Raw genomic sequence first — 12,930 nt, forward strand, 5'->3', positions numbered from 1 at the left:
CCCCCACTGTGCAGATGACCCAAGGGAGAATGTTGGGCTCATCTCAGTGAGCTGCCCTCTGTCTAGGATCTTGACCCCTCGAGTCCTGGATGCCTGTGCAGCCCTCTGATACAAGCTACATATGGAATGGAGCGATTAATATCTTCCCTTCTCATGGTTTTTGAAGAAGGGACAATGATTGGTTTAAACAAACAAACAGACAAACAAACAGAGCTTCCCTGATGGTGCAGTGCTTAAGAATCTGCCTGCCAATGGAGGGGACATGGGTTCGATCCCTGGCCTGAGATGATCCCACATGCCAGGGAGCAACTAAGCCCACGTGCCACAACTACTGAGCCCACATGCCACAGCTACTGAAACCCGCATGCCTAGAGCCCGTGCTCTGCAACAAGAGAAGCCACAACAATGAGAAGCCCGCACACGACAACGAAGAGTAGCCCCCACTCACTGCAACTAGAGAAAGCCCACACACAGCAACAAAGACCCAACACAGCCAAAAAATAAATAAGTAAATACATAAATTTATAAAACAAACAAACAAAAAACCTAACTGTGCAAATGTGACAGGGCAAACAGAGATGGTTTGGGGCAGTTCTGGCCACATCTCAAGTATGGAATCTGCTTATTTAAAGACATTTCTCTGGAGACGTTTAGTCCAAGCCCATAGACAGTGACCTGGATTGAGGGTCAGGCAAGGAAGGCAGTTTCCTGGTCCCCCAATCTTAGGGTGTAAAACATCCCTGCAAATGTATCAAGATGGAGAAAATTATATATCCCAGGGCTCTGGAGTAGGGTCCTCTGTGGATTCAATGAAATCATCTTTTGATGAGCCCCTGTAGCCAGAGGAAGGGTGAGAGCATGCCCACCGACTCGTCTTCGGACAGGGATCAGGCTTTGGTTTTCCTGGGTAAGATGTGCTGGTTTGTGGTTGGAGCTGAGCTCCTGGTGCTGCGCGTGCCTCCTCACCCTTCCGCACGCTGTGCTGAGCCTCTTCCCTGAGCATCTGAGGCTGGACTGGTTTTTTGTTTTTTGCTTTTTTTTTGAATTTTATTTATTTTTAGAATTTTATTTATTTTTTTATACAGCAGGTTCTTTTTAGTTATCCATTTTATACATATTAGTGTATATATGTCAATCCCAATCTCCCAGTTCATCCCACCACCACCTCCCGCCACTTCCCCTCTTGCTGTCCATACATTTATTCTCTTCATCTGTGTCTCAGTTTCTGCCCTGCAAACCGGTTCATCTGTACCATTTTTCTACGTTCCACATATATGCATTAATATATGATATTTGTTTTTCTCTTTCTGACTTACTTCACTCTGTATGACAGTCTCTAGATCCTGTGGTACCTATATACAATGGAATATTACTCAGCCATAAAAAGGAATGAAACTGGGTCATTTGTAGAGAAGTGGATGGATCTGGACTGGTATTTAAAGAATAGTTTTTGCCATGTGACTCAAAGGCTGGACTGCCTGGGGCTCCCACGGGTTTTTCCAGCCCAGACCCTTGAAGTTGCTATTTCTCCAGCGGAGCCGGGGTACGTTTACCCCATGACCCCTCGGGGGGGGTAGAGTGAGAGGTAAGAAGTTGGCAGAAGCAGTCAAAGTGCTTTCTTCTGCCCTGGAATATCATGGGCCTCAGTCCTGGCTGGACCAGGCAGACAGCCTCAGACTGGAGGAAAGTACAACAGATGACCCCTCGGCCGTTCTTGCTCTGCCCCCACCTCACTGAGTGACCTTGGACAAGTCACTACCCATCACTCATCTGCTTTTCTCAATAGCTGCAGAATAGAGGGTTGGGCTGAGGTTCCTTCCAGGTCTATGCCCCTGAGATGACATCCCTCAAATGGCCCAGACTCCAGACCTCCTTTCATCACAGCCGTACTGCAAGGTTGGGGGTTATGAGCCGCACTTCACAGATGAGTAAACTGAGACTCAGAGAGGTACAGTGACCCTGCCTGAGGTCATGCAGCAAATCAGCTGTTCTCTTAGGATGTAAGCTGTAAGAGCAAAGATTTTGTCCAAGTGGCTGATCTATGCCTGCACAAAGTGCAGTGCCTTGCACATAGTAGGTGCTCGGCAAGGATCCACTGAGTGGAGCTGGGATTTGAACCTAGGCCTGGGTGACTCAGAAGCTTATGCTTTTTCCAGTGCCCAATGCTGCGTCTTGGCAGCCCGTCTGGAAATATTTGGATTATTTTCTTGGAAGGGGAAGGACATATAAAAATGTAGAATGCCAATTTTTTGATGGCAGTAATCAGGGAAGGAGTGAAAGAAAAGCTCAGGACGATGGGGAGCCCAGCCCTAGACTCAGGGCTTAGAAAGAGAAGCAAGGCCCACAGAGGCCTTGGACAGGCGCTCGGAGCCCTGCTGGGGCTCTGCAGTAATTGCAGAGCAATTGTTAGGGCGTGACTCCACGCAAACTCCCCGGAGGGCTGGCTGGCTCGGGCATGATTACCTTCACACACGGTTCTCTGAATTTTGTGGTCTCAGCCCCTTTTGGTAAAACAATTTGGGAGCATGTACCCCCTAAATATGTACATAGTATAAATTAAATATATGTACCATGCTCAATCCATGTATTAAATACCAGTAAAGCTTACTTTCTTTATATTTTCAACGATAAAGAGAAAGATAAGTAGTAATAGTTCCTTCCTGCAGCCGGTGGTTTGCTCAGCCCCCCTGCTTCACCGGATCAGATTGTGCCGGCCCCTCACCAAAGATTGGCTGGTTCCCAGGAAGTGCAGGCAGAGTCTGGGGTCAAGAATGTTCTAGGGCACCAGCCCTGAGCACCTGGACCCAAACCTTCTCTCCTTCTCCCCAGAGAGCCCTGGCCTGCAGCCTGGAGGCCTGGATGCGGCCTGGGTGCCATCCCTTGGCACCTTGGCTGAGTTCTGCCCCGACTTGTTCTCCGTGGCAGGGTTTACAGTCCTCATTCTGCTGGTCCTGCTTCCTTGACAGGCCCCCCTGCAGCGACTGTCGTGGGCTCAGGATACCTCTCCCATTTCCGTGGTCTTAACAGAACTAGTAACAGTAGCTAACACTTACACAGGCCCCGTATAAGCCAGGCACTAAATGCGTTACACAAATTAACTCATCAACCCTCACAACAGCCTCATCAGGGAGGTGTGATTACTATCGCCATGCCCATTTTACTGATAAGAAAACTGAGGTAAGGTTCAGAAACTCACCAGAGGCCACGCAGTTTGGAGGTGGATCTGAAACCAGGCACCTGTTTCCAGAGCCTTCTGGGTCCTAAACCACTCTTCCACACCACCTCCCGTTACTGCTTCTCTCGCCCTCGTCATGCATTCATTTCTCCCACACTATTGCTCCTCTTCCCTTTTCTCCTCCTCTGCTTACAACGTCCCATTACTACTACCTTCCTCCTCTCGTCCTGTTACATTGCAAGGTTATTCGTTTGCTGCCATTCTTATTACTACTTCCTTGCATCACTCCCCAAATATTGCCCTGCTGTTTGCACAACTTCGCTTTCTCCTCTCTCCGCCGCCCCAGGTATAATGGCCTCTCCTATTTTAACCCTCCCATTCCTACTACAGTTCCTCCTGTTCAGGCTGCTACTGTTTTTCTTGTCACTATCCTTAATGTTACCTCTCCAAGCATCACTCATCTTCCTATTACCACTACTTCTCTGATCACTCCTCCTGGCAAATGAGTTCCTCCGCGAGTCTTCCTCATCCCTCTTACTTTTTCTTTCTTCTCTTTCAGTTAATAGGATTTCTTCTATTACTCTTCCTCCTCTTCTTTCCTCTGACATTTTTTCCCTTCTGCGGGTTTCAGAAATACTTGCAAATGCTTTGACATTCCTCCCACAAGAGGGGGAGTCTGTGCCTGGAATTTGGAAGGCTTGTGACTGCTTCGAGGATTAGCAGGAAGTGATGCTCGTGACTCCTGACGCAGGGTCATGAAAGTGGAGTGGCTTCCACCTGTCCTGCTGGCACACTTGCTCTGGGACCTCTGAGCCCCATGTGAGAAGTTCAGCTGCCCTGAGGCCGCCATGCTGTGAGGAATCCCAGGCCACAGGGAGTCATTCCAGCTCGGGCACCAGCAAGGCAAGAAGCCTCCAGATGATTCCAGCCCCCAGCCTTCCCAGCTGAGGCCCAGATATCATGGAGCTGAGACATTCCATCCGCCCTGCCCAAGTTCCTGACCTGTAGAACTCACAACCATAATAACATGGTTGCTTTATGCCACTTAAGTTTAGAGCGGCCTTCTATGCAGCAGTAGGTAACTGGAACACTGTCCCCTCACTCACATGGCCCATCGTCCTCGTATCACTCCTCTTCCTCTCCCGCCACTGGAGGGGTACCAGGCCGCTGTCCTGCCTTCCTAACTGACCTTTTCTGTCACAGCCTCCTGACCTGGGCGCTGGCACCTTTGCCTGTCCCATCAGTGATCCCAGCCCCGTCGTCCTCTGAGCAGCGGGCATCCTGACTATGAGGCCATCAATCTGGATGCAGACAGCAGTGATTCACAGTTCTGCTGCGGGGGGAGACTCACTTCCTGGACAAAAGCTCACTGCCTTTAAGACAAGTTGTGGAGTCAGCACTCTGCAAACACGGGCCTGCGTACTGATATGCCCGTCTCTCGCCCCAATCCCCTGGGCCTGCTCCCTACTTACTGAGGTGATTAATAATTCAAGATTAATATGGGGCTGGGATGTGACCCGTCTGAGGGTCTTAGAAGCACAAATAGGCAACAGTTATATCAGATAGACTGTGTGGGCAGCGCTGTCTGGGGGTGCTTGGAGCTGGGCAGATATGGGTTTGAATGCCAGTTCTGCCAACTCCTGGCTGTGTGACCTTGGAAAAGACACTTAAGCTCTCTGGGCCACATTGCCCTCCTTTGTAAAATGGGCTTGCAGATGTATCGGGGATCTAAGATCACATAAGAGCCCACCCTTACCTTACAGAAGGGGTACTTCTGAAGGCCAAAGTTTAGGTGGCTTCCTTGACAGGATAAAGATGCCTGGGTTCCACCATTGGACTCCCTTTTGGAATACAAGCACCTGGCTCCAGCTTTCCTGGATCCTGTTAGGACATTATGATGGTCCCTAGTTTGCAGGTGGGGAATCTAAGGCTCAAAGAGATAAAGTCGTTTGCCCAAGGAAACCTGGTTCAAAACAGAGTAACCCAAGATGCAAGCAGAGGCCAGTTGTTTTCCTCCCAGCACTCATGCGTGGTAGCGTGCTCTACACTGACCCCCACGTTCATATTTCACTCTGCTGTTGACTAGCAAGACCCTCTCCCTCCCACAGCAGGAGGTGGGAGGGAGGGCATCCAGGCAAACAGGCTTACTTGATTGGGCAGCGGGGAGGCAGCATTTCCTGAGGTACAAATGCTTTTTCATATTGTCATAAAATTTAATTTATTTAAAAACTTTACATTTTAGATGGGTAATGCATCTCCAGGGTTCAAAATTTCAAGAGGCACAAAAGAGGATTCAATGAAAATCAAGTCTCTCCCACCTGCCCCCAGCCACCTGACTCCCCTTGCCAAGGGCATCGGTGTGTCCACTGGAGATAATTTTCCACACACTAGAGGAAATATGAAGGTAGAGCCTACCCCCCTTTGTTCTGCGCATATTATAAACACGTACTTCACTTTGCCCTCTTCCAAAGAGTACCTTCCTCCTTTTTTTATAGCTGTGTAGTACTCCTTTGTCTGGATGGCTCACACACCTCCCCTCCATCCCATTCTAATGGAAGAAGCAAATCTGACTTCCAAGGATAGGACCCACTGTGCCCCTTCCCTGCCTGTTCTTCCTCAGAGCCTCTGAGACCTGGTGAGCTCAGTGGCTGCCGTGCTGATGGAGGGGAACTGTGATGGGGTTCAGTGGACAAAGCTTGCAGACAGACACACCTCCTCACCACCAGCCTCCAGCCTTTGCTGGCTCCACGGACAGGCCCTGCCCTCTCTGAGCCCCCTGTGCCTCCTCCACAAGATGCAACTGGAACACCCCACTCTCAGGGCAGGGGTGAGGGCTCCTGTGGAAGGTCCTTTGCCTCGTACAGGCCTGAGGCCTGGGAGCACTCCCTCACTAATTGATTCACCCATTCATTCATTTACTCAGTCATTTATTTACATATTCCTTCACCCATTTATTCACTCATTAATTTACATAAATCATACATCAATTCACTAACTCATTCATTCAGTCAGTCACTCAGTTATTCATTCATTCATTCATTCCGTCACCATTTTCTCACTCATCCGTACACCTGCTTATTCAACTCATTCATTCACTCATTCATTCCCTCACATATTCACCCATTTATTTAATCATTCATTGTTTCGCTCGTTCATTAACTAATTCGTGGTAATTAGCGTTATTGGGACGTGCTGTGGGCTGGGCAGTGGGAGGCTTGCCGGGCGAGCCGGCTCAAGCAGCTGCAGGTACCCCACGGTCTCGCTCCGCGCCGCCCCCGCCCGCGCCCGCCGCCCCGCCCCCGCGCCCGGGAAAGCGCGCGCTCTCCGGCAGCGTCTGCTCAGCCGCGGGCTCCGGAGCTGAGCCGAGCGCCTGGCGGCCGCCCGGACCCCACGACCCTCGGCAGCCGCCCATGCCCGCCGCGCCCTGGGCCCGCGGCCCTCCCCAGCGCTGCGCTGCGCCGCCGGGCCCGGCGGGGGCGGGGCCGGGGCCGGGGCCGCGGCTGGGCTGGCGAGGCCGGGCCGGGCCGCAGGGCGGCCGCGGGGATGCGGGGCTGGCGGAGGAACCTCGCGCTCTGCCTGCAGCGGCTGCCGGACGAAGGTAGGACGCGGCCGCCGCCCAGGCCGGTTAGTACCGGCGCGGCGAGGCAGGGGGCGCGGGGGGCGGGCCCAGCGCGGGGCTGACCGCGGGCGTCCGCTGAGGGTCCCGCGTGAGGCGAGGGGGCGGGCGTCCGCCTGCCTCCGAGGCGCGGGAGGGGAGCGCCTTAAGCTGGGAGCTCGAAGGGTCACCGCAGGAAATGCGGTGCGGAGCGCATCCGGGCCGGGGGAAGCCGGCAAGGGGGCTGCACGAGGCGCGCGGAGGTGGGACCCGGGCAGTGCGACCGCGCGGGGCTGCGGCGAAGGCTCTGGACGCTCCAGGACGGGCGCGCGGGTCCGGTTCCTCGAACGGCCGGGGCCGGCTCGGCGACCCCGTGCCTCCTCGCCCCCCGAGAGTTCGCCGGCGCTTCGAGTGTGCGGGCGCTCACGGCGAGGGCCTTGGGATCCCGAGGCTGCAGTCGCTGGGACCCAACTTTCCTTCGCACGCCCTGCAGCAACCCCGCCCCGACCCCGGAGTCTGCAGTTGCTCAAAGTTGCAAAGAGGCCAGAGGCGGGAGCGGGTGCGGGGCGGGCGAGGACCCGGCCGCACTGCCCCCTGCGCGGCCTGGCCCTGCAGCAGCGCTGCGGCGCAGCCCCCTCCGCCCGGCCGCCTCCGGGGCTGCTCCACTGCTTACCTGTCGTCTGAGCCGCTGGCCGCGGAGGGAGGAAGAAGGACCCGCGCCCAGGTCCTGCCACCGCTGAGGGAAGTTCGGCTTCGGTGCTGATTGAGAATTGCCAGCACCGCGTCGGGGGCAGAGTGAGGTGGGGATGGCAGCTGCCCACCCTCTGCTCACTTAGTGGGCACGATGGCGGACTTACAGGCAGTGGGCACTGTGTACCCAGGCCCTCACTTCCGCCTGTGTCTTTAACCTTCACTTCTACGCCTCAGGAGGGCGCTATTCTTTCCACCTTACAGGTGAGGGCACTGAGCTTCAGAAAGAATGCCTCTTGAGCAAGGTCACACAGGCAGTAGGCGGTAAAGCTGGGAGGTGAACCTAAGTCTATATTACCGGCAAGATTTTGGTAGTGCCAGTCCCCCGCCTTCCCATCTGCCCCCCGAGCTGGGCCTGGCTCAGTGCATGGGAAAGGATCCATTTACAAACGAGGCCAGAAGCTCCTGTTTAGGGCATGGGGGGAAGGGAGGAGGAGGACAGCGAGAGCGGGTGCCTGCCCCTCCTGTCCTGTTCGCAAGGCTAAGTCAGGTGTGTAACTCCTGCACAGGGGGTGCCCAGGTTTCCTTCCTTTCCGGTGAGTGAGGAGGCAGATGGACAGGGCTGCCAGTCAAGGAATGGAGTAAATTAAGAAGGAAATCTTGGGCTTCCCTGGTGGCGCAGTGGTTGAGAGTCTGCCTGCCGATGCAGGGGACACTGGTTCGTGCCGCGGTCCGGGAAGATCCCACATGCCGCGGAGCGGCTAGGCCCGTGAGCCATGGCCGCTGAGCCTGCGCGGCCGGAGCCTGTGCTCCGCAATGGGAGAGGCCACAACAGTGAGAGGCCCGCGTACCGCAAAAAAAAAAAAAAAAAAAAAAAGCAGAGCCAGGTGCCCATCACCAAACTTCAGAAAATGCGGCAGTCAGCCACAGGCGTGCTCTATGGTCTTGGACAAGTCGTTCCCTCTCTCCGAGGTTCACTTTCTGTGTCTGTAAGGGAAGGGCCTAGGGAGGATGAAATGAAGTCTTGGCCGGGGCACAGCGCACAGCCCAGAGCAGGCTCAGAAGTGGGGGCTGTGATGTCCTGAGAGGGAGGTTGTTGCTCTCTCGCTTCTGATCCCCACTCCCCATGTGTGTGTGGCATGGGTGGCGCATGTGGGTGGTGTGCGTGCAGGCTCATGGGTGGCATGTTTGAGATTCATGTGGGTGTGCACGAGGCTCAAGGGTGACACGTATAAGGTGTGTGGGTCTTGTGATGCCTGCAGCCCTTTTGCCTGCCACTGGCCACATTCTTGAGAAGAGGCCACTTCTCCCTCCCTCAGTGCCATGAGGTACCCAGCATTTGAGTTTTCCTTGGAAAATCTTACTTGAGGTTGATCTTTGACCTCAGCACTAAATCAGAGGGTGGCTGGTGCATCCACCCGTGCCAGTAGGGAATTACTTTTTTAAAAAGACAAAATCCCCAGCTTTCTCTGGGCCATGGGAAAATTGTATCCCATGGGCTGAGTCTCACATGAGAAACTCTGAGATGTAGATGTGGGTCCAGCTGGATGAGAGGCTTGTGGTGGGAGGTCATCCAAGCTTGAGTGTGACAGAGAGAGATGCAGAGATAGGGGCACAGGCCTGACATCCTCAGAGGAGAGCTTCGGCCAGCAGGACATTTTGAACAAGACCAGCTTATCTGCTTATCGTGTGGTGTAATTTAAGGCCCTGGGGAAAGAAGAGTGGACTTGGAGACCAGATTTATGTTCCCAGCTGAGCCCCTCTGCTAGCTAGCTGTGTGACCTTGGGCACACTACTTAATTCTTCTGAGCTTCAGGTTTTTTCATCCATAAAGTGGGAAAGGTAACCTTGCAGGTGGTCTTGAAGAGTCAATGTTAACAGGGCCTAGCACGTAGTAGGTGCTCAAGAAATACTAATCCTGCTCTTCCTTTCTGGATCTTTACATCCACTTCAGAAGTGACCTGGTGTACTGGTCATTGGAGAACTCAGGACTCGGTGCGTTTCTGGATTCTGAATGATCAGCTTGAGGCTCCCCACTCCTGGGGTTTGGGGGGGTCCAATCTGGGTTGTGTCTACCATGTGGCTACTTGAATCCATCTCCCAGCCTTGCCCAGTGAGGTTGGCCAAAAGTGTGGTTGTGCTCAGCACACACTTACACAGCATATGTGTTTGGATCACTGCACAGTTTTTAGGACCTTACGTAGTACTCATGTCCCTTGAAGAGAAACACATGCAGCCACGGGGATTGGGGAACTCTGTGATTCTAGCTTCATGATGCTTTTGAGATTGTGTGTGTGTGTGTGTGTGTGTGTGTGTGTGTGTGAGAGAGAGAGAGAGAGAGAGAGAAAGAGACTTGTGTTCTAATGAACCTCCACCTTGAGGCTTTTGGCCCTGTAGATAGCGACACCTTCTCTTCTATTCACTACAGTAAATGCTTCTAGAGGGCTCCCTCCCCCTCCCCCAGGCTCTTCCTGGTCTCTTTGTGGGATCAGAAAAATAAAACCCAGTCCTCAGCTTCAAGTTGCTCCCAGTCCCTCAGAACACAAAAGTTCAAGGTGCCCAGTGCCTGGGGAACGTGAAGTTGAAAGCAGCAGCCAGTTCTTGTCAGGGAGGCCACTCAGGGGAGGAGAGCGCCGTGACCCAGTGGAGAAGGTCAGCTCTCCACCGGCAGGTTCTTCCCGTGGTGTGGCCTGATTAATTTTCCTCCTTATGCCAGTCCTTTCTGCTCTCTAATGGACTCTTGGAATGTTAGCCAGGAGGCTTAATAGAAGTCATCACGTCCAGCTCTCTTATTAGAGAGAGGGGGAAATATAGAAGCAGTCAGGAAGAAATGACTTTTTATTCATTCAACAAATATTTATTGGGTCCTGTTCTGGGGGCTGGGGATACAGCCATGAACAAAACAAAGACCCTGCCGTAACAGACTGTACGTTTTAATGGTGGAGACAGAACAAGTAAACAAGTAAATAGGAGTGGGATCGTTTCAGAGTCAGCAGTGTAATGAAGATGACACAGGAACATAAGGTGATGTGGTGGAGAGTCCCAGGGGAGGGGACTTCTTCAGGTAGGGTGGCCAAGGGGATCAGGGGAGGCCTCTCTGAGAAGGTAACTTTTGAGCCAAGACTGAAGAACAAGAAAGCTCAGCCATGCCAAGAGCAGAAGGAAGAGCTGTGTAGGCAGAGGGAACAGCAAGTACCACGAAGAGCCCTGGTCTGCAGGGGATAATGTGGGGAGGGCCGGTGTGACCTGTTGGAGGAAGAGAAAGAAGGAGTGAGGGAGGAGAGTGATGAGCGAGGAGGCTGGAAGAGCCAGATCATGAAAGGCCAGCTCACCACAGGGGAGGAGCGTGGATTTTATTCTGTGATGGGAGCCATCGGAAGTCTTGACCAAGGACTTGGGCTGGATCCGAAGATGAGCAAGGTTTTGAGTGATGGAGATGGCAGTGGGGAGAGGCATGCCCGGCAGAGGAATGGCATGCATGCGTAAGGGGCGGAGGTGGGAAAGCTGTAGGAGCTGTGGCTGCCGGGTGCGCAGGAACCAAAGGCATTGAATACCTTTGGGGAACTGTCCAGGGTTCTGACAGGCACATTCAGCGGCTCTGCAATTAGGGACTTTTAGAGGATCTTGTGTGTGTGTGTGTGTGTGTGTGTGTGTGTGTGTGTGTGTGTGTGTGTGTCCCAGTCCCTGTGGTATCCAGCTAGCTGATGTGGCCCTTTGCCTGTTACCTAGGAGACAGCGGGAAGACGATGGGGTGGGATCTGATTGGCTATTTACTCCCGCTGCTCATCTCTGTGTCAGAACTGCAGGCAGAGGTTACACATGGTCCATGCTGGCATGCCAAGTGCTGGCAGGGGAGCTGCGAACGTTTGCTGCCCCAAGTCCTCCGTGTGTGTGTGTGTGTGTGTGTGTGTGTGTGTGTCTGTGTGTGGTGTGTGTGTCTGCCAGTATATATATGTGCACGTCTAGAACAAAGCGGCGGCATCTGGAGCTAATGCGCTTCCTGCTGTGAAACATCTGCTCATTGCCTTAAATCAGGTAGTGGGGGCCCAGATAAATTTAAGAAGAACCAGCCAGACTTGGGAAAGGATCTTTTGTTTGGTTTTAACAACTGCAGTGTCAACACTGAAGCCGATTTTAAACATTTCCCTGTACCTTCAAAAATGCACGTAAAGCTTTGAGTGGCGGAAGTTATGTCCCGTGACACAGACTATGATGTCAGTGTGCAGAATCGCCTCCTTCCCCTGGCGCAGCCAAGAAGAATAGTATAAGATTGTAGGGTTTCTCTCCTCTCCTCTTTTAAAACAATAGTATCTCTTTTTCTTTTACTTTGTGGGCAAAAGGACAAGGAATCTACCCTTTAGTTTTGCTTAGAAAGGGGATGGGGAGACAAACAACCAAAACCCCATCAAAGTGTTTACTTTGCAGTTGACTTTCTAAAGCAGCAGCCCAGGTAGGCTTGGGGGAAAAAAACACAACAACCACAGCAAACAGCTCCAGGGCTGCAGGAGATTTATCATTATCTGTCTCTCTCCTCCCACCCCTGCTTCCCACTTTGCAGGGCTTGGCAGGTGATGCAGCTTGTGAGGAAGGAAATGGGAATTTCCCTGCTCTCACTCATGGGTTCTCTGTCCTGGGCTTAAGTTTGAATGTGCCACGTACGATGAACCTTCTCTGCCTTTTCCTTGTCATCCTATTACTTTTTTCCAACGGGAAAAAACCATGCAATGCCTTCCACCCATATCCCTATTTCCCATGCCTCCCTCACTACTGGTCAGAAGTGTTTTATCTGAAACATGCATCTGGGGGTGGTTTACACCTGCTTACCCATTACCCATTATGCTCCATTACCTAGAGTAGGGGTCTCACACTTAAGTGCTTAAAGGGGCAAGGCAAGTGACCCAAAAGATGAAGGAGGCCGCAGGGCCTTTGTATTCGATGATCCTTTTTCTGGGTTGATCTTTCATCTTATATGGGCATGGTTCACTCACTACATTTAGATCTGCACAACTGTCTCCTCCTCACAGAGGCCTTCCCAGCCATCCCATCTAAAATTGCACCCTTTAGTCCTGTAACTTTCTTTTCCTTCCCAGCTCTTTGTACTGCCTGACCTTACGTCATGTTCTTGTTTATTGCCTTTCTCTCCCACCAATATGTAAGTACCATGAGGGCTATGACTATGCCTGTCTTATTCTTCATTGTATCCTCAGGAACTAGCACATTGCCTGACACGTAGTAGTTGCTGAATAAATATTTGTGGGCAAAGGGAGTGAAATGGGCCTGGGGGACAAAGTTGAACCAGAGAGTTAGACTTTATAGGAGCCCTGGCTCAGCCCACCAGATCTTCTGATTTTTTTCTAGAGAAGCTAAAAAACCAGAGTTTGACGTACTACCTCCCAACTTTAAAATGCTGAACACCAATGCAAACGCACTCTGAGGGGTCCAACGACACTCGCTTTGAAGCTGGAGACCT

The 12,930-nt window shown here is 52.5% G+C and overlaps 1 protein-coding gene across 1 annotated transcript in view; it reads left to right on the plus strand.

The window, feature by feature from the left end:
- Positions 1-6,718: 6,718 nt before the first annotated feature.
- Positions 6,719-12,930, plus strand: part of GRIP2 (glutamate receptor interacting protein 2) — a gene marked incomplete at its 5' end in the record, with an annotated part of 129,195 nt that continues 122,983 nt past the window's right edge. The window contains one exon of the mRNA XM_079933157.1: positions 6,719-6,773. Coding sequence (XP_079789283.1) covers positions 6,719-6,773 — 55 coding nt within the window. The remainder of the gene's footprint in view (positions 6,774-12,930) is intronic.

This window comes from Stenella coeruleoalba (genome assembly GCF_951394435.1).
Source record: "Stenella coeruleoalba genome assembly, chromosome: 10".
NCBI lineage: Eukaryota > Metazoa > Chordata > Mammalia > Artiodactyla > Delphinidae > Stenella > Stenella coeruleoalba.